Source organism: Urocitellus parryii, chromosome 6 (assembly GCF_045843805.1).
Source record: "Urocitellus parryii isolate mUroPar1 chromosome 6, mUroPar1.hap1, whole genome shotgun sequence".
Classification (NCBI taxonomy): Eukaryota; Metazoa; Chordata; class Mammalia; order Rodentia; family Sciuridae; genus Urocitellus; species Urocitellus parryii.
Window position 1 is genome coordinate 22,974,535 of NC_135536.1, and position 25,080 is coordinate 22,999,614.

General features: G+C 39.8%; 1 protein-coding gene across 3 annotated transcripts in view; it reads right to left on the minus strand.

Moving 5' to 3' along the window:
• Tshr (thyroid stimulating hormone receptor) overlaps positions 1-22,595 on the minus strand; it is a 131,396-nt gene extending 108,801 nt beyond the window's left edge. For all 3 annotated transcript variants that reach the window (XM_077799904.1, XM_077799906.1, XM_077799907.1), the window contains exon 1: positions 22,413-22,595. In XM_077799904.1, the coding sequence (XP_077656030.1) occupies positions 22,413-22,582 (170 nt within the window). In that variant the 5' untranslated portion in view covers positions 22,583-22,595. The remainder of the gene's footprint in view (positions 1-22,412) is intronic.
• Positions 22,596-25,080: the final 2,485 nt, after the last annotated feature.

Below are 25,080 nucleotides of genomic sequence, written 5' to 3' on the forward strand. Positions count from 1 at the left end.
GTAGGCCACTGAGAATATGCCCTGAAAGGGCTTAGTTTATGTCTTTCTATCTCTCTCTGTCTCTGAGTCTCCGTTTCTCTCTCTCTCTCTCTTCCCCCTCCCTCTCTCCATATATCCATATATACATCCTTCCTAACTCCCATGAGGTAAGGAGCTTTCCTCTGCAATACCCTTTAAGTCATGATTTTCTGTGTAATCCGCAGGCCCACAGCAATGGGGCCAAGAGACTATGGCCCTTTGAAACCATGAGCCAAAATAAATCTTTTCTCCTTTAACTTGTTTTTTTCATGCATTTTGTCACAGCAATGGAAAACTGACTAACATACCAACTGTCCTCAATACCTAACATAATTCCTCAGATAATAAATATCTGTAGAACAAGTTATCAAGGAGCTGAAAGATGAAGACTTTTTATAAGTCTAGGTAATCAAAAAAAAAAATCTTTCCACTATGACCACTTATAAGTGCTTAGTAAAACCTAACAATTCTTTAAAATAAATGGCTGAACTCTCTAGTAAGATGAGAACTCCCTCAGGTGTCGAAAGAGAACCAAGAACAGGCTGGGCAGCCTTGTGAGTGCTGCAGGAGTGGGAAGGTCCTGGGGGGAGGGGGAGGAGTTACAAGTCACAGTCACCCAAGGGCTTGGCTCTAGATGCTGACACTCTGGCAGAAGAAGAGACATGTGTAAAGGGCAGAGATGGAATTAAAGTATTGCTATAAAATCAGAAATGTCAGATGGCCGCACACATAATGGAAAGTGTGAATCAAAAAAGATATGCCCACTGTTCAGCCCTTCTATACATTCTGTATTTTTTAAAAAATCTTCTTGAGAATCTGGACTCATGGACCTGCCCACAGATTTGGTGTTTGGGTTAGCATTTAAACTACTGTGTGGTTGAGGCATCTCCCAAGCTGAAATAGTAACAAAATGTGGCCTGGAGTAGCACAATCCCTGATGTTGCTGGTGGAAATACAGAACTCCTGATAGGACAAACTCCCAGTCCAGGTTACACGAGATTCTCAATGGCACAGCCCTTCTTCCTATGAGTTTGTTAGTCAACCTTATAAAATAAGAAGGTAACAGTTCATCCCAGAAGAGCCATTTGACCTGACAATTAGCAAATCGAGATGCTAAAAAATTATATGAAATGATTTCACAGTGACTATAAAAAGATTGCTTAAAGCAATTCAAGACACAAGATGCATAGTCAAAACCATAAAGGAAAAAAACAACAGAAGAATATGAGAAAGAATGAACAACTGAAATATGACACCGATGAAAACACATGCAATTATACTGGGTGGATTAAACTGAAGTCTGCTGGAGACTGTGAGCTGGAAGATAAAGCTAAGAAAATTAGATAAGATGCAGCACAGAGACACTCCACATTGGAAAACATAAAGGAGGCGTTAAAAGGCAAGAATGAAAGGTGAATGATAATAGGACTTATAGAAGAAAAGAAGAGAGAAAATGAAGAGAGATGATATTAAAGAGAAAATGGCAGAGAACATCTCATTCAAAATAGGGCAAACAGTTCAAAGGAGGATTAAAAGAATTCATCAGTGTCTGCACACATTATATTGAAAGTGTTGAACATTGAGAATGAAGAGAACTTAAAAGCAAATAGAAGCCAAAGACAAAAGAATTACTATTAAAAGAATAACATCAGATGGGTGGCAGATTTCTCAACAGCAGTAATAGAAGGCAAAAAAAAAAATGATAAAACTGTATCTTGACCCTTGGAATCAGAGGAAAAGTTAGGAGAGTGGTAGAGCTTCAGCTGTTGTCTATCACATTTCATTTATTTTTTAAAAATGAGAGAACTAGTCAAAGAAAGCAAAATGTTAACTTCTGGTTAATCTTGATGGTAGTGAATAGCTATCTGTCTTGCTATTTTGTGTGCCTTTAGATGCATTATAACTTTTAAAAATAAAGCATGAGTAAGATACAGGAGGAGTGGGGATAAAGAATGTCTCAGTAAAAAGGAATGAGTTGTGCAAACACATAGGAGCAACAGAGTGGGTGGCACGTTCTGGAATATAAAGTAGTTCTAAGTGGCTGAAGAAATAGAAGTGACTAAAGTAGAAAAGTAAGATCCTGCTGGAAAGAGTTTAACGCAGGAGAAGAGTTTGAAATTTCTCCTGAAAGTACCGGAAGCCCATAATGTGTTTACTCGGGGAATTGAGACTCTGATTTCAAACTAATCGCTGTGACTGCTATGTTTAGCAAGGACAAAAGAAACCCCAAATATAATGGTTCAAGTGGGAGAGAAAAAGATGGTAGTGTGAACTTGAATGGCAGCAAAATGAGTGAAATGAAGACAGAGTCAAGAGAGATTTAGACTGGTAATGACTGATAATGGATTTTATATTAGGGACAAGTGAGAAGAAAGTATCGAGGATAATTCTATGCTGCCTATTTTGAGTATTTGGGTAAACAGTGGATCCATTCAATGAGAAGAATATACAGTAAGATAGTTTTGGCTGAGAAGATGAGGTACTTTTGGAAATGCTAAATATTAGAGGTCTATAGAATATCTAACTGGGCAGTTGGATGATATAGGTTTAGTTCTCAGAGACCTGATTTAGAGATCTGAAATTGGAATTTGTTATGGTTTGGATCTGAAATGGCCCCCAAAGGCCATGTTCTAAAGTCTTGGCTGCAAACTTGTGGCAAGGGACTGTTTTCTGTTCAGCTGTTAGGTGGTGGTGGAGTCTTTTGGGAGTAGGACCTGGTAGGAGGAAGTAAGGGCACTGGGGGTGTCTTCCTGAAGGAGATGATGGGACCCTGCCTGCCCCCCCGCCACCCTCTGCTTTCTGCTTCCCAGGCACCATGAGGTGAGCAGTTTTGCTCACCACACACATCCCATCATGTGGTGCCGTCTCACCCCAGGCCCAAAGTGGTGGGGCCAAACAACCATGAACTAAAACCTCTGAAACCATGAGCCAAAACAAATCTCTCCTTATAAACTAATTATCTCAGGTTATTCTGTCACAGTAACAGAAAGCTGCCTAACACAGAATTCATTAGAATTCTATTAGATGTTTGAATAGGAGAACATGAGATTGTCGGGCAATTGTGGCATGGGACAAGGAGCGAAGGACCACCATCATTTCAGAGATAGGGAGAGAAAGAGAAGCCTTCATAGAAATTCAAGGTTGTATATTTTAGTCCATTTTGCAATGCTATAAAAGAATACTTGCTGTTGGGAAAATGTATAAAGAAGAGGTTCATTGGATGGTCTTAATGGCAGGGCTCCAGTATCCTGGTGAGGGCCCTCTGGCTGCATCACAACCTGGTGGAGAAATAGAAAGAGAACCTGTCTCATGCAGAGGGTAGAGAGAGGTCACATAGTGAGACAGAAAGCAAAAAACTAGGAAGAAGCCAGGTGTGTGCTTTTTATAACAACCTTCTCTCATGGGAACTAATTCACTCTTACCAGATCTGATCCACTCCCATGAGAAAGCATTAAACCATTCATAATCCCCCACCCGCTCCATGGCCTAATTACCATCCACTAGACCCCGTCTCCCAAACGTTCCACCACCTCAACACCACACACTGGGAACAAGGCTTCTAGCATGTGAAGCTTTAGGAAACAAACCATATCTAAACTGTGGCAAGGTATTTATGGAAGAGATGAAAAAGAAAAATGGGGATAGCTGCCATGAAATGTGCTGCTCAGATATTCCTCCAAGGAACTGTTTTCTGTTCAGCTATTAGGAGGCAGCGAGCTGTCAGCCTCCATCTTCAGCACAGCCAGGTTTTATCTTGGTGTTTTAACCAACCCTCCTCTTCCCAGGAAGCCTACAACCAACAACTGAGTATGGCAGGCGTACTGGAGCCTGGCCTTTAGGCCCAATGAGGAGTTTCTCTAACAGGTGATCCTTGTTCCAGAGGTGCTCATTAGATTGGCCACCAAGACTTTTGTCAAAGATGCAGCACAGTCCAGGGCTCGCTCTGACAAATCCTGCTTCCTTGCCCTTTGTCTTTCACAGATGTTACCCTTGAGTGAACCATTTACACTCCCAATTCGGTATCAGTATCTGCTTCCTAGAAAAACCCAACTGGTACAGTTGGTACTAGAAGTGTTCTGAGAAAGCAGAGGTAAAATGGGGTTTGGGAACCAGCTTCTACTTCCTGTCAGTAATGGAAATCCCATAGCAATGGGACTCCCACTCTCGGCGGTATGTGGGGCACAGATTGTCCTTAGAACAAAGTGACAGCCCATGTTCTAAAACTTTCACCAATGCTGACTTGGAAGAATGTTCCATAGAGGGAACTATCCTGCCTGTGTTTAGAAAAAAAGCATGTGTGGAAGTGGGATATGGAGGCATGAGAAGAGGAAGGAGAGCAATATATACAGGGGTGAGGGAATTAGCTGGATTTTGTTATGTTGGACTGAAGTTATCAGACATAGATAATGCTAGAACAAAGCTGAGGGTAATTAGCCTTTATTGAGTCCAGTGGATATCAGAAAAAGCTGAAGACTAAACCTGGGACTTCTGGTTAAGAGTTATGCCTTTGTGTAGATCTCAGCAGAAAAATGGACAAATAAACGGATTGATTCATTAAGTGGAATACTGTAGAAGGATTTCTCTGCCTGTGTGTTGGTTGACATGGAAGGCCTCCAGCTGCAATAGGGCCTGGGCAGGACTGTGCAGCACCAGGCTGTGGTACAAGCAGCCCCACCATTTGGGCCATATGAGTTGGCAGACCCGACTATATTTGCGGTATGATGTGGAGTTTATGGCAGGCACTCATAGGAAAATCAAAATGCAGTATTTTGGAGTTCTGGAGTAGGGCCACACCATCTGCAGTGCAGAAAAATAGTGCTTGGTGTGCTACTGAGCACTGGTTGAGACTGAACTTGTGACTAGGTAGACCAAGTGTCCAGACAGCCTGAACTGAACATCCTGAGCTGATCTCCATAGGACATACCAAGTCAAAATATCAGGCAGACACAGCAGCGGTTTTCAGAAAGTGACACATCAGAGATCAAGCCTCAGCAGGACTGCAAAGCACAGGTAAGCCTCAAAAGCTGGCACTCTAGATCCCCAAGATATCCACTCAGAGGACAGCAGTCCTTCACTGTTGGCTTATGCTTCTGCCTACATGAGGGTCCCCAAAGAGCAACTGAAGGAAAGGAAAGGGTCAGAGCTTGGTGAATGGTTCAGTAGCTTTGGAATGTGGGTGTTGAGTTAGTCAATGGGCCTGAGTTGCACAGAGAAGTGGTCTTGAAAGACAGAGGCAAAGAAAAATCTTCCCAATGAGTGGATTACAGGGAAAAGTGACCCAAGATAATTATATATATGCATCTGTGAGCTAATGGATTAGCCAGTTTGTCAGAATCCTGGCAAGAAAAAACTAGAAGATTTCAGAGAAGAAAGTCTTGTCAGATTCATGAGGATAGGTATAGGAGAATGGGCAAGAAATGTGATCTTTGCGTCACATATCAGTGACCACCAGAAAGCAGCCACTATAGGAAAAAAAAAATTGAACAACTAATGCAAAATGACTTGGCCAGGTGACATTTGCCAGGCTTTTTCACTGGCAGAATTAGCACAGTTGGCTGGCAGAGATGGAGGCGACACATAGGTCAGGAGCATGGTCCTACTCACAAAGGCTGCTCAGGCTGTTCTCACCATTGAAAGCCCAGTCAGTTAGCAAAAAAGATCAGTAGGGGGCATTTTCCTGGAGGAAATCACATGGTCATTTGGCAGCAAGCTGATTATAGTGAGCCTCTTCTTTCTAGAAGGACCAGTGATTATTATCATGGTTGTCGACACTTATTCCAGATAACTATTTGCCTTTATTGCTTCTTACAGCCTCAGGCAGTATTATGTGGGGAGATTTCCTTCCCTCCCTCCCTCCCTCCCTCCCTCCCTCCCTCCCTCCCTTCCTTCCTTCCTTCCTTCCTTCCTTCCTTCCTTCCTTCCTCCTTTCTTTTCTTTCTTGGTACTGGGGATTAAACCCAGGGCTCGTAACCACTGTGCCACATCTGAAGTCTTTTTTATTTTTTATTTTGTAACAGGGTCTCACTAATTTGCTTAGGGCCTTGATAAATTGCTGAGGCTGGCTTTGATTTCATGATCCTCCTGCTTCAGCCTCCCAATTTGCTGGGATTACAGGCATGTGCCACCACTCTGGGCCTTACTAGGGAAATATCAAAGTGTCTGACCCATAGGCACAGAAGATCCTACAAGATAGCAGATGTCCCTGCAACTCACTTATCAAGAAGGAGGTAAAAGAGTGCTCTTATGATCATGGATCTTCTGGACATGTCAAGATCCACCCAAATCATGGTCAATCCAGAAGTGGTTAGCTTCAGAGTACAATGGGATATAGGCTGCGGAAGGTTCAACAGAAGTGCTAACTTACAGGCAATACTCTGCCATGATGGGGTACCATCATGAAAGCTACTCATTGAATCACAAACCTCTAAGTGGATTTTGTGTCCCATTAGAGTTTGGGAAACAAAGTACTGAAGTAAGAGTGGCCTGACTTGCCATTATATCCAGTGACCCATTGGAGGGCTCTTTGCTTCCTATTTTTACAATTCTAGGCTCTGCAGGCACCAATAAATTATGACTGTTACCTGGGCATTTGGGACTTCTTATATAAAGAGCAGCAGACTAAAAAAGAAATTGATTAGTTATCAGGAACAACTGATGCTATGCAGTAGGAGTAGGTAACCCTGCTGACATATAATGAAGACAGAGAAGAATATGTGTAGAACACAGATGATCCACTTGGGCATATCAGGTACTTGAATGGACAAGTGTGATAACCCTAACCTATGAAGAGTAGACCCCAGACCCTTCAGGAATGAGAGGTTTGACCATATCATCAGATAGGTTATCAAGACCAGTAGAAATGAAAGCTGAAGAGAATTTAGAAAGAATAGTGGGAAAGAGATGATAACTACCAATTATAGTATTGCCGGCACAACAATAGGAGTTAGAATTCTTTCCCCATCTTCCCTCTTCTGTTTCCCCCCATGGAAGACAGACCTACTGGAATCTTGGACAGTGTGTCCCAAATATATGGAGAAGTAGATGTACACAGTGCTAGGAGTAAATGAAGGTGAGCACTCCATTCAGCAATGCACTTACTGTTGAGCTGCAAGGAGTTGGTTTAGCATGCCTAACCAGCTCAGCATTGTCCTCAATGTGCAGCAGTAGCCCTGCCTCCTGGGCCCATTAGAAGACCCACACTGAGGCACAGGCAGTCAAGAAGTATGATATGGAGGAGACCACGAGAAGCCATTAGCAGGAACAAAAGACAACAAGCATCTGACTCAGGAAGGGATCTAAAAATGTCTCTGGACATTTTGCAACAACAGTTGCCAGTGATTTTGGTCAATTGAGTAATGAGGGTAAAAGCCAGACTGCACTAAGCCAAAGGGTGAATGGGAAGTCAAAACATCAAGAAAGCAAGTTGAGGATATTTTGCTATGAAGGGAGGGAAGGAGGAAGGGAAGAAGAAGTGGTAAGTGAACCCTGATATGGAAATTATGGAGGAAAAATATTTTGTTTAGGGGAAAGACATTTGAATTGTTTAGACAGCAGTGGAAAGGATCTGAGGAAAGAGAGGAAGAAAATCAAAGTAGGATAAGATCAAAAGAACATGAATGCACACAGAGGGGCCTCTCCTGCATTGTTATAAGAATCAAAGAAGAAAGGATAAGTGTATGGGATTCTAAGTTAAATATTTAGCTTTTATTGCTTCATCTTTATATTATAATTCCCTCAAATACTTCCTTAAATCAGTGTTTCCCCCCATATTTTATAAGTTATAGTCTCCCATATTCTTACTCTGCTAAATGAAAAAGGTTGACCCTGAATAACAAAAAGATCCTTATGCACTTGAAGAACTTCCTTGGTCTTCCCAGAAGTCCTCTACCATAGAACAGAGCCATCTTATAAAGTTTTCATGTAAGAGATAGAATAGGTAAGACACAGGATGTTTAAGTTCCTTGCTAAAATGTTCATGACTTATTGAAGGTCTCCTGATATGATTTCCATTTCTACCTACCACTCTTTAGTGCTTTACTATAGTCATAGAATAGTTGCCCTATGAGGTGGGCAACTTTAGTCCTCTGCTCTTCTCCATGATTTTTAGCTGACATAGCTTTTATGCAAGATAGTTCCCTCCCTATTTTGCTGCTGTTGATAATGAATATACTGGATATAATATATAGAGAAAGCAGAGACTCTCCAGGCCACCCTGTATTTTTCAGACATGATATACATGAGTTTCTAAAAAGTGCCAAGGTTCTTTTTTTTTTAAAAGAGAGAGAGAGAGAGAGAGAGAGAGAGAGAGAGAGAGAGAGAGAGAGAATTTTAATATTTATTTTTCAGTTTTCAGCGGACACAACATCTTTGTTTGTATGTGGTGCTTAGGATCGAACCGGGCCGCACGCATGCCAGGCGAGCACGCTACCACTTGAGCCACATCCCCCGCCCCCTAAGTTTCTTATGAGTAAAAGGAATCCTTCTTAAGTTCATCAGACCTCTGTTATCACTCAGCACTGAAGCAGACAGAGATTGATGGATTCTTTCATGCTATGTAGAGCACATTTCAGAGCTTCTGGTTTTGTTGTTTTCATTTCCAGGGATTGAGGATGGTTGTGAAATGGCAATTTGGTTATGCTACATAAGAAGGCCCTCCAAGCATTAAATATGGGCAACTGGAGATTTGGAAATACTAACAGAGTTTTTAGTCAAGCTATGAAACAGAACAGATAAATTCTTCTTACAGATTTATGGGCCCCATTGGGATAGGATCACACACACACACACACACACACACACACACACACACACATCAGAATCTTGGTTACTTTATCCTACTAAGAGCAATTCCAGGAGACGAATATCTCTGAAAAAGGAAAAGAACTCTTAAGATATCTTTGCCATGTTCCTTTTGCAAAATAGACAAGTGTTTTTTCTCCTTATTAAAGCTGTACAACTGATGCCTTAGGGCTTCTGAATGGTCTCTGCCTAGAGATATAAATTGATATAAAAGAGATCTCACACACTCTCAGACTTATCACTGCAATGGTGACAACTGCTAACTTGTACCCAAGAAATATACTTCTTTACCAGGTATTCTGTGTACATACTCCCAGTACTAAGTTCCTCATAACCACATGATGATATGGATATAGCAGATCTCATAGATCTTGCTAGTTTGTTTATCCTATGAGTTGAGCAAGTAGAGTCTTCCACACAGGGAGTCTGGGGGAGATGAGAATTTGACCACATCTCTTCTGTCTCTAAGATCAAAGTGGGTGAGGGAGGAATACCTGAGAGAAAAGCACTGATAAATTAGGGGAAGAATAATTTATTTCTCTCATGTAAACCTTTTTTTTAATTCTTGGCAAATTTTCTTTCTTAGGATATTGGCTAACTTTTTAAGGGAGATACAATATAATGTAAAGAAGCCAAATTGTTATGAAAACCAGCCATGGAAATGGTATACTATTTGAGTTGTTCCCAGTTTCCCTGCAACAAAGAAAAGCCCTTTGCTTGACTATTGACTCGTAAGAATTACAAATGATGGTGCATGCATTGCTACTGGGTCATCTCTTTCTAGATGTGTTGCCTAAGATTGCCATGAAACCTAGAGGGATAAATGTATGGTGTTTCTCAGCCAACTGGCCCCAAATACTCTCCTTCACAAGATAGGCATTCAAAACTTTTTGACATAGGCAAGCAGTTTTGTACTCCAAGCCTCTGAAAATAAGCATGGATGTTTTCTGTGCCCCAATTTTCATTTCCAAGATGCAAGGCATTGAGACAGAGAGGGGCTGCTCTCCACACCAGGATAGTGAAACGGCATGAAAAGTGGTGGGAGCATTAGCCTGGCCTTGTTCACATGTTTTTCCATCAGGCCACTTGTCTGATTGCTCCCACTCTGTCTCTACAATGTTATGACACTTGAAAATGTTATGCTCAGTGGAAGAAGCAAGACCCAAGGGGCACCTATTGTTTGATTCTGTTTATATAAAATGTCTTCAATAGGTAAAAGAACATAGAGACAGAAAGTAGATTAGTGGTTGCCAGGGGCAAAGCAGGGAATGGGGAATACTTATTTAATCAGTACAGGGTCTCCTTTTGAGATGATGAAAATATCAAACATTTTTCAATAGTTTCCTTTTGAAACTAGATGAAGGTGAAGGTTATACAATATTGTGATTGTACAAAATCCCACTCTGTGATTACAATTAAAAGTGACCAGACCAGGGGTCTGTATAATTATTATGCGCCAATAAAAATTTTTAAAAAGTGATCGACTTTGTGTCATGTGAATTTTACAACTGAGAAAGAAAGAAGGGAGAGAGAAAGAAAGAGGAAGAGAGAAGAGGAGGAGAAGCCATATTTAGGAAGACAGCTATGACATAATATAGAAAGACTAGGATTTAGAGTCAGGAGATTTGAGTTTGAATTCTGATTCTTTCACTTATTAGTGATAAGTAACATAAGAGAAAGGAAGCTGATATTTTTAGGTTTCATTTCCCCTTATAAATTAGAGTCAGACATGTACCTTCCAGAGCTACTTTGAGGGCTTAATGAGATACTATACATGAAAACACATGGTATGGCTCTAGAGTTGACACAATATAATTAACTGAACAAAAGAAAACAACATAATAGTGATAGGTTTTTTAAAAAAAATATTTGTTTTAGTTATAGATGGACACAATGTCTTTATTTTTTTATTTTTATGTGGTGCTGAGGATAGAACCCAGTGCCTCTACCACTGAGCCCCAGCCCCAGCCCTAGTGATAGGTTTTTAAATGCAGTACAAAAAAAGAAATGTAATTCAAGTCATAACTAAAATTGTTAAAATGTAACAAAAGCAACTTGGATCAATCATTCATAATAGATAAATATCATGACAACTTTCATATTATACCTTTGCAATGATTGTGTCTTAAAAGGAGCTCTATAGCACACTGGATTTGCATTGTTCTCTCACACAGGAAAGAAGTAAGGACAACATCATTCTTACAAAAACAGAGGGCCTACATTTTAGTGTGGGAGCCAGATATGTAGGAAACTTGGGCAAATGAGAAATCGTGTAAAGGCTGAACTACTTTGAACACCTCTGTACCTCACTGTAGATCCTCTCAGCCCGACCTTTCTCCTAGCCTAGCCACCACACGATGGTGTGAGTTCCAACCCGGTTCACAAGCCTCAACTTGATAGCACTATACCTCAGCCAAGCACCATATGCCCCTCACCTGTCACACTGGGGCTTTTCTGTTCGTTCTCAGGAATTATTTTATCATCCATGCACCAGGAACCTGAAAGGTTGATAGAATTGACATCCTGACCTCTAGGGACAGGAACTGGGGGATATGGTTTTCCTTTCCTCCCTCCTAGAACCAGAATCTTGAGATACTTATTTGAATTCTCAGGTGGTCTTATAGGATCCAGCAACCATTTGTTCCTAGTAGCGACAAACTGTTCCTCCTGCCCTGCTTCATTTGTCCCTCCCATAGTTCTGCTCCCTAGAATCAAATTTCCCATGGAGGATTTCTGAGCAGGCTCTCCTTTCAGAAGAATCCAGGCTAAGACATTACTAACTCTTGTCTTGTCCTCAGACTCCACAGTCTTAGGAAATGCTGATGGATTTATCTTCAAAATAAATCCAGGATTCAAACATTTCTCATCACCTCTCCTGCTAGTAAGATGGTTCAGGCCCCATGTCTCTTACTTGATTAACAAACATAGTAGCCAGGGAGATCCTTAGTAAAATGTAAGTCAGGTCTTTGCATATCTGGAGGAGGGACTCAAAATCCTTAAGAGCTATTTTTTCAGGAAAGTGTGTGTGTGTATATATATTAGATCATTATATACAGTGATATATGTATGTATCCATAGATAGATAGATAGATAGATAGATCTGTCCCTTTATAACTACTCTGACCTTATTCCTACTACTTTTTCTACTCTAGCCACATTTCTTTTCTTCTTGCTTCTTAACACACTATGCCTGTTTCTTCCATGTCTCTTTTGCCTCAGTACTTTTGTATTTATGCACAATTTTCTTCCACCAGATATCAGTTATTTATTTATTTATTTACTTACTTACTTATTTATTTATTCATTTTGCCATCTGTTAATATTTGTGTTCTACTTTTTTTTTTTACATGCTGGCTATTTCCCCCTACTATAATATAAAGTCAATGAAGTAATTTAGCATATGTCTCCAATGCCTAGAATAGTACTGCCGTATGAAATATTTATTGAAAAGGAAGAAAAACTACAATGAAATACTAGTATTTAGAGGTAGAATTTCTGGTTATGTTGAATCTTTGGACCATGTCCATGAACCCAGAAATAATTGAAAAGGACCTTAAGGCAGAAATACTGCAGTCATCAAGCCTGCTGAAGATCTTGTCACTGGACAGGCCCTAGGTCTACCTGTCCTCAGATCCTACATGAGTCTTTCCCCAAAGTTAGACTTCTAACTTCTCAGCTCCCCAAAAGATTAAAATAACAAAATATGATGTGATAGCACCTGAAAAGAGGCAATTTCATTTCCCTCTCCGGAGTTGAGTAATTATAACACTTGGGCAAGGGTGAAATCAAGCCAATGTCTGCAAAATAAAAGCCAAACCCTCAATGTATAATGAAAACAGAGAGATCATGTTTCCTGAGAGAAAAGCTTGGACACAAGGGAGCTCTTTCCAGGTGCATAAATGATGTGGCAAGTTTATTTTAAGATGATGATGAAATATTTGAATTTCTGGCATTTTCTGAATGGCAAAATGTTTTCAATAGAACTATGCCAGAAAAATCCAGGGCATATATGGATGTCACCACATGTAAGGGAACAATATACTGGATGTCTAAAAAATTATAAGTGCCTGCTTTGTAACTTAAAAAAAAAAAAAACATTTTGCATTGAATGTTGTCCTAAATGTTTTTACTAATTCATACAGAACTGAAATGAAATAAGTAGAATCTGACATCTAAATGGGACACTTTTAAAATCTAATCTATAATTTTGAACAAATTGGGACCATTTTGCCCATTCTTAAAATTTTTTTCCACTATTTTTTAATAGCAGTCATGAGAGGCAAAGAGTAATTAAGTATATTGATTAGTTTGATTAAAAAATAGAAACTCTGTGAAGGGACTTAATGTCAGATATGACACATCAGACATTTGTAAAGTATGTTTTTAAAGTAGTGACTTGAAGAATGACCACATTTAGTGAACTTTTGTGTATAAAGAATCCTCAAAGTACAGGCTATGTGCTGAGGCACAAATAAAATAATCATAATAATATATTTAGAAGGAAAGCCATCAAAGGCAAGGCAGTTTTTGTTTGTTTTTTTAAAGTGTTTTGTGTTCTTTATAATAAAATAGATTGAGCCATAGTGAATACCAAACGCAAACTTATGGTTATATAAAAATGCCAAATTATTCCAAAGCAGAATTTCTTTAATTCTTAGGAGGCCCAAGATACTTTTGGAAATCTAAGAAGTGTAAGTCCAGGTTTTCAATAATCACAGATTCCCAGAAGCACAACCATGAACTTCTGGAAGCCTCTGAACCTTTAGCTAATAAACTTTAATCTGAAGGCTAACCAACTTAACTGTACAACGAGAAAACATTATAATAATCAAAGATATTAATTCAAGGTAACAATTTCTCAGATCTGGACAGAACAAAATAACTCTTTTGGTAAGTGTGCCAGTATGTTCTGATGGGATTAATTCATGAGCAATATATTTTGAGCATTGTTAATTAGTTTTCTACACTTGCTGCTTTATCAGAGGTCATCTAAGAAAATAGACTCAGACTCCAACTTCGCCAGGGTTTGTTCATACAGATGAAAATATCCAGGCATTGTGGATCCAGGTCTCTGAGATAATGACTAAATGGCATAGCTTCAGTGGAGTTGGTCTGATCCTTGAGGTTGGACTCTTATGTGCATATAATACTGTACCCCAAATTACTTCAAAGCCCTACCATGCCTGCTCTTCTGGACATTCAAGTCGAGTTTCTGGGATATTCAAATGAGTTATTACATTATCATGAAAGTACAAGTAAATACTCCAAGAAGACATGTATAAGCTATCTAATACCTATGTGATGAATAAGAATTAAAATGACCATAATGTTTTGGAAATTAAATTTAAATAATAAAACTAGAAATTCTGAAGGAATTTTTTTTGCTTACTTCAGGAGATTCCCTGATACACTGAAAATTTCCCTCCTATTACTTAGTTAGGAATATTACATTTGAAAAGTTTAGAAGTTCTGGTGAAGTTAATATTTTTTTGAGGTAACTATCCAAAATAGTGTCTATAACATGGCTTTAGCAGTCTCAACATAGGGCCAGACAAGTGGAGAGAGATGTGTAACCCCATCAGCTGTTATTTCAGTATCTGAAGAACTGGTGGCCCAAATAACCAGGAAAAAAAATGAAATATAGGCAAAATTCCATCCACTAGAACATAGCATAAAACACAAAGGCTTTGAAAAAGAATCATAAAAAGCCAGGAAAGACCCAATAAAATGACATTAAAGAGCCTCCAGAACCATTCCTTCATTCCTGCGTTCATTCACTCCTCTGTTAAGCAAATATTTATTGACTGCCTATCATACCAAGCTCTTTCTGGGCACTTGGGATTCAGCTGAATGAAAAAATGCACACCAAAACAAAATAAAAAGCTTGTTTTTTGCTTAAAGGGAAAAAACATAAGTAAGAAAACATAAAAATAAACAAATTGTGATGTATATTAGAAAGTGATGATATTCCTGATCTACAAATATGTCGTTTTTGTGGATTCTCCTTTAAACAGATGGTAATATCTTCCCTGTTTCCTCATTATAATGGGTCAAATAGTGTCTCACCCCTACCCCGCCATATTCACATCTAGCTGGAACCACAGAATATGACTGCATTTGGAAATAGTGTTTTGTAGATGTATTTAATTGAGGCCATACTAGATTGGGGTGGGCTCTAAAGCTAGTGATTGAAGTAATGCACGGAGCAGCAAATATTGCTGGCGGCCCTGGGAAGCTAGGAAGAGTCATGGAGGATTCTTCCCTTGAGCTTTCGGAGGAAGCTTGGCCCTGCTGACATTTTGATTCCTGACTTTCAGCTTCCAGAACTACAACAGAGTCAAATTTCTACTGTTTAAGGGCACCTGGTTTGTGATGCTATATTATGAGCCTTAGGAAACTAATATACACTCAGCAATGAGTCAATTAAAATATTTAACCTGTGTTCAATTTGTGGCAGTATGAAAGTTATAATTTTACCTTGCTTTGAAAACTATCATTTAACAGTAGTAATTCATCTACATCTCCTATCAATCTGATAAGGCAGGTACTATTATTATTCTTATTTTATGAATGAAGATTCCAAGGCGCAGAGATTTTAGATAAATGTTCCCAAGAGCATACCAAGGACAGACAGCAAGGCATTCGACCCAAATGGTCTCACTCCAGACAAGGTACTTTCTCCTCTCCTGTCCCTACAAATAGTATTGAGATATCTAAAAATGCGGGATTCTTGGCACTTGTAAGGTCTAATTTAGTAGATTCTCTAGAATTTCCTAAGTATTGGGAAACTTTTGTCAAACATTCGAGTACAAAACAAACTTTTTATTTATTTAAATTATTTGATTCAATAATATATTAAATAACTCATGAAAGTATTATTAAATAATACCCCTTAAAGTAATGGTTGTTATTAATTAGACTTACAAATTCAACAATATACAATGCTCCCTCTTTATCCACATTTTTACTTTCTATGGTTACAGATACCTGGAATCAATTGTGGTTCAAAGACATTACTATTTATCTTGATTCTTTTGAGACAGAGGCCATATCCACACAACTTTTATTACAGTACATTGTTACTATTGTTCCATTTTATTATTATTTATTGTTGCTAATCTCTTAATTTACCTTATTCATAAATTAACTTTATATCAAGAATGTATGCAGAGGAAAAACATATAACAGTATACATAGACTGTCAGGCATCCCCTAGGAGTCTTGGTATACTACTATATATGGAAAACTCAAGAAAAACCCAGGTTTTGCATTCATTACTTTAATTAAATATTAGATTATAAAGACATTTACCCACCCCCTCCCTATGCTGCGTTATAAAGGGAATAGTAACCAATTTTATTGCTCATTGGTTCTTGAAACCCATCTTTCCCACTCTATGCCCTTGCCCCTGCAATTCTTCATACTCAACTCCTTCCAGTTCTTCAGGCTTAAAGCCTTCCCTGAACTTCAGTTTACGTAAGTTAGTCCCCCACCCCTGCCAAGAACACTCAGCACACTTGCACAACCGTAATTACATGTTTATGTGGCTATCTGACTAATCGTTAGCTTCTGCACTATACTAGAAGATCCTAGAGGAGAGTGTTGGTAGTGTCCTTCATCCAATCCAGCACTCAACACAGTGTCTTGGATACACCCAAAGCAGAATGAAGGAAGTGATAAGTGTTGTTGAGGGCATATGGCCCCTCTTTGGTGGGAATTCCACATTGCATGCCTCTCCCAGCCCTCCTCCTCTAGCAGCTAGGACAAGGCAGGTACCTTTATACCAATAAGATCCTCCATATAGGATAACACTCTCTGACTCAAATAGGCAGGGACAGGCTTGGTGTGGTAGTGTATACCTCCCAGAGAGGTGAAGACAGGGTATGGCAAGTTCAAGGCCAGTCTCAGCAAATTAACAAGACCCTGTCTCAAAATACAATAAAAGAGCTGAGGGTGTAACTCAGTAGTAGAGAGTCTCTGGATTTAATCCCCAGTACTGAAAACAAACAAAGAGAGTCAGGGACAGTTGAGAAAATATTGGTGGCAATATAGAGCCAACAGTTATAGGACCTCAGATGTTCAGTGCCTGTGGTTAAAAAACTGTCCTAACCAGATCATTAGCTGTGGCTCTAACTCCTTGCAGGCTATGGACCCTGGCCTATTTTGAAAGCCTTGTTCTAAAAGAATGGGAAAGAAGAGTTTCAGGAGCTGTAAGGAATTCTGAAAAGGACCTGAAAGCTGAAGGAGTTGATTTATTCACTTGGGATAAAGATGTCAACAGACAATAAAATCATATAACATGTAAATTATATCATTCTTTTAAATATTTCTTTCCTTCTTAACTGGGCAGAATGGGTTATCTGTTACTATAGAAAATCTTAACTGAAATATATGCTATATATACATTAAAATGTAATATATAAATAATATATGCACATATATATATGTATATGTATATATAGTACTGGTGATTAAACCCAGGGGTGCTTAACCACTGAGCCTGAGCCACATCCCTATCTCTTTTTACTATCTTATTTAAAAACAGTGTCTCCTTAAGTTGTTTTAGGGCCTTGTTAAGTTGCTGAGGCTGGATCTGAACTTGCAATCCTCTTGCCTCAGACTCCCAAGCTGCTGGGATTATAGGTGTGTACCACTGTGCCTGGGGTTACACATATTTTTTTAAATTTTATTTTTATATAGAGTTATGCATCACTTAATGGTGGTGATATATCATAGAATATGCTTATAAAAACCTGGATGGTGGTTTGTATAAGCCCATTCCACAGCTAGGCTATACTATATATACATTATTGTATATGTGGTTTGTCATTAACTGATATGTCATTACATGGTGCAAAATGGATTCTATCTTTCTTTCTTTCTATTTTATTGGGCTGTGTTGTCTGGGCATAGAGAAACTCTTTTTTAGGTTAGAAATCGATTGTTATTCAGTTTATGACCACTGATTGTTACTAAAACCATTTTGAAATATGGGGAACAGGGATGATTTGAAGATATATGAGATTAGCTTACATAGCATGAAATAATATTGACTCACACAGTGAAAAAGTGATTCCTTTTCCTATGGTCTTTCAGTCCTTCTGATACTATCAAGGACACAGAGTAGGGTTGGATCTGTTTAATGCTTCTCAACACTTCCTACTCTTTCTCTTTGCAAAGAGAAGGGAGCCTTGTATTCACAGCATTCACAGACAATAACCTATGCCTAGAATTTCATTACATTTTTGTTTTTGTTATACTCAGTTTTCTGTTTACCTGTCACTTAAATAAGTCATGATAACTTTGCATTTATAGCAGTGATGTATGCTTTCCTAAATAAATTTCTTTCAGTTAAAAAAGTGGTCTACTTAAAATATACTGAGGAAATAGTAGCACAGATGGTACACAGGGCAAAAATCCCAAAGATGATGAATGATTATCTAGTTTAGAAAACACTGGGATAGTGTGCAGATGCAGCATGCAAACGACTAAAAACAACCTGAAAACCACAACAGAGAACATTTCTGAAGAGAAACACGTGTGTGGTGGAAAAACCATTTACTTCATTGAATCCTAAGACCCTGAGCAGTGGTGGGGGTTGGAGGAAGGAGAGATGGCAATTACTGCCACGATGAAACTGCAAGTGGGTAGGTTAAAGGGACAAGGCAAGGCAAGTTGGCACTTTCTGGAGGAACAATCCACACAAATCCAGAATGACTATCAATGTCTCATTCAGAGAAGGATGGTCCTCTTATACATAGAGGTACAAAAAATAAAATGTCAACTTTCTGAATACGAGAGATTGATGGATCAGTCTTGCCAAGCTTCATTTTCAGGTCATTATAATCTATAATTATATTCCAAAATTAAATTTTTTTTCCAGTACTGGGACTCAAATTCAGGGCCTCTGTTACTGACCTACATTATACCCCAGCCCCCAAATTTAAATTTATAATTTTATTCTTTTGCTTCATTTAAATTACCTGAAATCACTAATTCCCAATTTGGGGAGAGTCAATTTTTTTTCAGACTTTCTGCATATCAGAGATTGTTGAATGTTCCACTGGGGAGTGGGGGTACTAGCTCTCCCTCTCCTCACCCCCCCACCCCCTGGCACCCCGGCCCTGTTAAAGTCACTGTCTCATGACCACTGGAGGACACAGGTGAGGAAAAGACTCAGAACTACCTCTTCAGTAAGAGACACAGTGTAACTGTCTCCCAGACATCATGGGCCAGGGGTATGGGTGGCACAGAGAGCTGAGGCCTGTGTAGTACCTTTCAAGACCATGAAATATGGGTGGAAGTTAAGGCTTAGGAAAAATTGTTCTCAGCACCATGGTAATTTGTAAAATGGCTAAGCAATGATTCTATAGCATCTGGATAAAGGATACAGAAATAAGGCAAGTAACTGCAAGAGCACAAGTCCTTCCACTTAAATCAGTGCAGGATCTTCAAAAACTTCAAAAAGAGGTACATCAGAACAATACCCCATAGCTCTGGTCAGAAAACATCCCTCAGCAATGGATGTTTTAATTTAAGTAGCTTCAGAAAAGGGATTGCTTCCTTGAACAAGTTTTTATTTATTAATGACAAAGATATGGTTTGGTGCCTCAGGGAATGCCTCCTAGAACTTAAAAAGTGAGTTTTCTTTCCCTCCCTTCCTTCCTCCGTCTCTTCACCCCTCTCTCTCATTTCCTCTCCCTTCTTTCCTTTCCCCCAACCTCCTAATTTCTGAGTTCTTGCATACTTCTCTGGCCAACGTCCCTCAAGGTTATATGTGTTTTATTGGACATCACTGGTTTTCAAACTTTTTTCTCTAAAACCTCATGACCATCCTGGGGGAAAGCTGGCAGGGCAAGACCCCCGTACATCTGATGGCAGCCTTTGTAGTTCAATATGATAGTTCAAATCCTGTCTCCACCGTTTACAAGCTGAGTGACACGAGTGTGTGTGTGTGTGTGCGCGAGCGCCTCAATGACCCCATTTTATAAATGAGGATAATAAAATCACCTACTTACTTGGGTTTTGTGAGGACTCAATGGGTAAACTGATGCAAAGTGCTGAGAACAGGTCCCCACATAAATAAGCACAGCACAACCATTAGCTTTACATATTCGACTTCTCCCATAGTCTTTCCTTTGATGGAAGAGTTCTACTGTCCCCAAAAGATTAAAAAAAAATCACTTTGCTGCTGTCACAGATGGTTGTAGTTCTTGTTTAAATGAGAACATCATAGCATCTAACCCACATTTTTCATTAGTTTTCTCTTCCCCGTCTCAGAAAGTCTTCATTGTTCAGAACACAGTACCTTGTCTCCGTTATTCTCAAGGTCACATGCTCCTTGCTGTCTTTATCCAATCACTCTTTGTGATTCAATGGTTTCCCTCAGAGTATACTCAATAGCATCATGACATAAGAAAGCACCTAATTGAACCTTCTCTTTTACTCTGAACAAAAGTTGAAATCTTCCAAATAAAGGATCTCACCCTGTTTCTTGAGGAAAGAATGAAGAGAGGAGGGTTTCCTGACTCCTATCCCATGGCTTGTTCTCTGACAGTCCTTCTCTCAACAGGTGGTGTAGTTTCGCTCAACATGATTCTAAGTTCCTTTGCATTCTCAGAGCCACATCTCTCTCCAAGGACTCTTGAAATTCTGCCACTGATAACTTTTGCTCTGGTCTTCCTCCCACCAGTGGACAACCTATGGCCACCATATTCATTTATTCACTCATTCATATGAGCTTTGTTTGAGCTTCTAAACAGTTTCAGTTCCTCTGCTGGGTTTGAGGAATTCAGAGTGACAGGGTCACTGTGTTAGAGGAATTCATTTCTACACAGGTAGGTATGCGAATAAAGATGAGTCACAGGAGCCAAGCATAGTGGCACACACCTGTAATCCCAGCAACTCTGGAGGCTGAGGCAGGATGATTGCAAGTTCAAAGCCAGCCTCAGCAACTCTTAGTGAGGCCCTAAGCAACTTAGTGAGATCTGGTCTCAAAATAAAAAATTAAAAAAGCTGGGGTGTGGCTCAGTGGTCAAGTGCCCCTGGGCTTATTCCCCAAAAGAAAAAGTCATAGGAAAGCACACAGTATATAAGGACTAGGGTTATATTCATGCACAGAACATTGAGAAGGAGGGTTGTTTACCCAGCCTAGGCATCATGGTCAGGAGAAGCTTCTTAAAGGAACTGACTCCAAATCTAAATAGACACAAGCCAGACAAAGAAAGGGGGAAGGCACTTCAGGTGGGGGATAGAATGTGGGAGGGGGAGCAAAGGGGACTGGTGTAAGCAGAGAACTTTGGGGGATATGTTAGAAGTTGTGCTCAGTAGGAGTGGGAAGTCAGATAAATTAGAAGCAGAGAGGTTTGACATACTGGGCCAGATCTTACAGTGTGAACAGAATAATTTTATTCTAGAAGCTGTACAGAACCAATGTAGCAGTTTCATCAAGAAGATGAGAACTTAATTTATTCTGTAATGGCATCATGGAGAATGAAGAAGAGCTTAGAGGTTATTGCACTAATTAATCCAGGTGATATAAGAAAGTAGGATCTCTTCAAGCACAGAAATATGCATGTACCAAGGCTACAACATTCACTATCAACTGTTGAGTGTTCCTATGAGCTGAATTCTTGAGAACTGTACAACTGTTTTTCAGCCATCTACTTTTTTTTTAAGTAGTCTGTATTTTCTTTCTTTAACTAGGTAACCAGTCCAGATTGTTTGATCATTCTTTCTTTTCTTTCTGTTCTTTTTTTTTAAAATCAATTAAAAAGCCCTTTTACCTTAGTGTTGACTACAGTTATCCTTTCAATAATCATTAATCTAAATTTCTGTTAAGAAACATTGTGTGTGTGGACCTGAGTGTGTGTGCATGTGTCTGTATGAGTGATTTTAGTTGCCACCAAATTTCTAACTTAATCTTCAGATAAAAAAAAAAAACATGGTTCATGAAATTTCATTGCTTTACACTTCTACCATGTCTATCAAAAAGAGGAGTTCTAGATGCACTCCTTGGTGGGCAGTTCACCATTAAGGAATTATATATATTGGGTGAAGGGTACATTTTTAAATGGGTTCCTGATTAATTTTTTGACAACTATTTGATAAATCAGCAGAACTAAGACAATTTCTTATCTAGAAAAACTAAAAAGAGAATTTTTTTTGCAATTTTTGTAACCCAAGATAAAATTTACAGTTTATTCTTGAATTGCTTTTAATCTTAGTAATATTGGAAGTGAAACCAAGATTCAGTCAGGGATAGGAATAGGTGAAGTGCATAAAGGTAGCATTTTAGAAAGAACACCTCAATGAGTCATTTCGTACCAGAGTTTTGTTACCTTTTCTTTTGTTAAAACACGAGGGTGTCAGGAATGATAACTTTCCAAGTGTGACTTGATGACATTTTTACTTAGGGACAGATACATGCGAGAGCACGCACGCACACACACACACACACACACACACACACACACACACACAATATACCAATCTACTTTGGCCAGTTTTCAAGCTGTTTCGTGCACTTCCAAGTGTCCACCTTTCCAGGTGTCTTTGGCCTCTGCATCCTACCCTTTCCTCTCCCGTGTACTCACAGAGTCTGCGTACTGGGCGGTAGGCTGGGGATGCGGTGAATATCCTTGCAGGTGACTTTGAAGTCGTCCTCCTGGTGGCACTCGCAGGGTGGAGATGGACACCCCCTGCCCCCCAGACTCCTGGGCAGGGAGAGCAGCAATACCAGCTGCAGCAGGGACTCCAGCCTCATTTTTCCACCGGTCCCCAAGGCTATGTCTTCATCCTGAGCTACCGTCTTATTCTCAGTCCTTTGCGCCTCCGATTCCCCCAGGCAGAGGGAGATCAGGGAGCTGGAGGGGTGGGAGGAGGGAGGACTCCAAGAGGCTGTGACCTCACCACCGCAGGGGAGGCTGGAGAGGGAGGAGAGGCACTCAAGTGCTCAGCTTCCCTAGGCAACTCTCTACCCAAACAAGCCTACTTGTTTCATTTTTTTTTTTTGGGGGGGGGGCTTGAGCCACGCAGCCCGCTCCGTCTGTTCCCAGGCACCGGCGCGGGCTATTCCCTCTGTTTTCTAACCCACCCCAACTCGTTCCTTCCTATTATTTCTCTTCAAAGCCTCCTTTAGAAACCATTCTCCCTACTTTTTCTGTAAAATGCAAAACACCACCTTTCTCCGTGCCCAGGACCCACCCGCACGCACTTTAGCCCGGGAAAGCCAGCTTGGATTGGACGGTGCTGCTGAACTTCAACTTCGCTGCTGAGAGTCTGGGGCTGGCCCACCGCCCAGGCCAGCCCCGGTGCAGCCCAAGCGGGCGCGCGACCGCCCTGGCGGACCTTTGATCTTCGAGGCCGCCCGACTCTAGCACCCACCCCGATCGCTCCGCGCCAGTGGCCCTCTCCCGCAGGAGTCGCCGCCAGCATCCTCCAGGAGGCGACCATCTCTTCCCCGAAACCTCGCTACTCCTCCAGGCGAGTCAGGAACCGGGCTCTGGGGCCATCTGCTGGGGAGAACCGGGAAAGACAGAAACCCTTCCTGGTACCCCAAATGGATCGCACTCCTCCAGCCTCGGGATACATATTTGAGGCTGGCTGGAAATCTGGAAATTCTGGTCTTCCTAGAAATGTTATTACTTCATACCCCACCCCCTCCAAGGGGGCAAAAGGAATACGTATGTGGTACACCATTATCTATCTACTCATCGTTCTTCACACATTAGCCAAAAAAGACTAATTACGAAATTAACCAGATTGTGCCAATTTCCTTCTTAAAAGTCTTTAATTGCTTAGCTAATTTCTGTTGGTGCAAAAGGAATGTCAACTCCTTACATACTGCATGATTCCTTTTATAAGAAATTGCTTTTACTTATCTTGTATAGATCATTTACATCTGATATCATTACTAATATTAGGCTTGAAGTACATGATCTTGGTGTTCATTTTATATTTTCCTACTTTAATTTCATTCCCCCCTGCTTTTTTTTTTTAACAAAAAGCATCGTTCTGGATTAATCCAGAAATTTTTATGATTCCATTGTGTCTTCTTGGCTGACTTAGCCATTACTTTGCTATTGCTTTAGGGGTTTTGTATGCATATTTGAGTATTCCTAGTCTGTGCTGTTATCACACCATTTTTGCATCATTTTAAAAGACTTTACAGCCCAATTGGTGGCGCACACCTATAATCCCAGTGGCTCTGGAAGCTGAGATGGGAAGATCCTGTGTTCAAAGCCAGCCTCTTCAACAGCAAGGCACTAAGCAACTCAGGAACACCCTGTCTCTAAATAAAATACAAAAAAAAAAAAAAAAAAAAAGGTGTGTGTGTGGGTGACTGGGGATGTGGCTCAGTGGTTGAATGCCCCTGAGTTCAAGCCCTGGGACCCTCCTCCTCCAAGAAAAAAGGATGTTACAAAGTATGCTTCCATTTATTCTTTCCTCCCTGAACTTTAAGTCTTATTTTACTTTATGTATACATAGGCTATAAACCCCACAATACAATGTTTATTATGATGTCTGTCCATACTTGGCCCTACTATGAATGGCTAACATTTGTTTTTTTGTTTGTTTGTTATTCTGATGGGAACGTAAATCTGGTCTCTGTTTTTCCATCTTTGATAGAAATAGAAGTGGTGTGCTAAAATCTATACCATTTTAAACCAAGATTTAGACAGCATAAATTGGCTTAGTAGATCATAATGTAAGTAAAATATCCTATGACGAACAGTTTCAATTCAGTAAATTGGAACAAGCTTTCAGGATAACATGTTCTTATAGCCTGTTCAACAAATGGCTATGATGATCATAAAGGCAATTTTCTTACATAACTTTTACACCAGAGCAAATAAACACAAGTTGAGATGATGAATCAGCTTAAATGAAGAGCAAAGTGTTTGTACTCAGATCCATTAAACACACAAAATATCCTTTTAAATGTAACAAATGAATGAGAAGGGTTATGGAATGCTAGGTTTTCCATTTTTGTTGAAGAGCCATTAACACAGTCCATATATTAGAAAGTGGTGTACATCTGAATGGCGATGTTATAAAACTGATGCTCATGAATGTGATAACTGCTTGTAAATAGTAAGTGTATGACTGAAAAGAATATTATGGGATCAACCATCGTTCTACAGAATGAATAGCTAAAGATGACAACTGAATAGTGGTCAATACCATAGATGCAACATCTTATGTTTTATTTTGACTCTTAGTTTTCAGTTAGCTTTAAAACTTATAAGAGTCAACAACTAC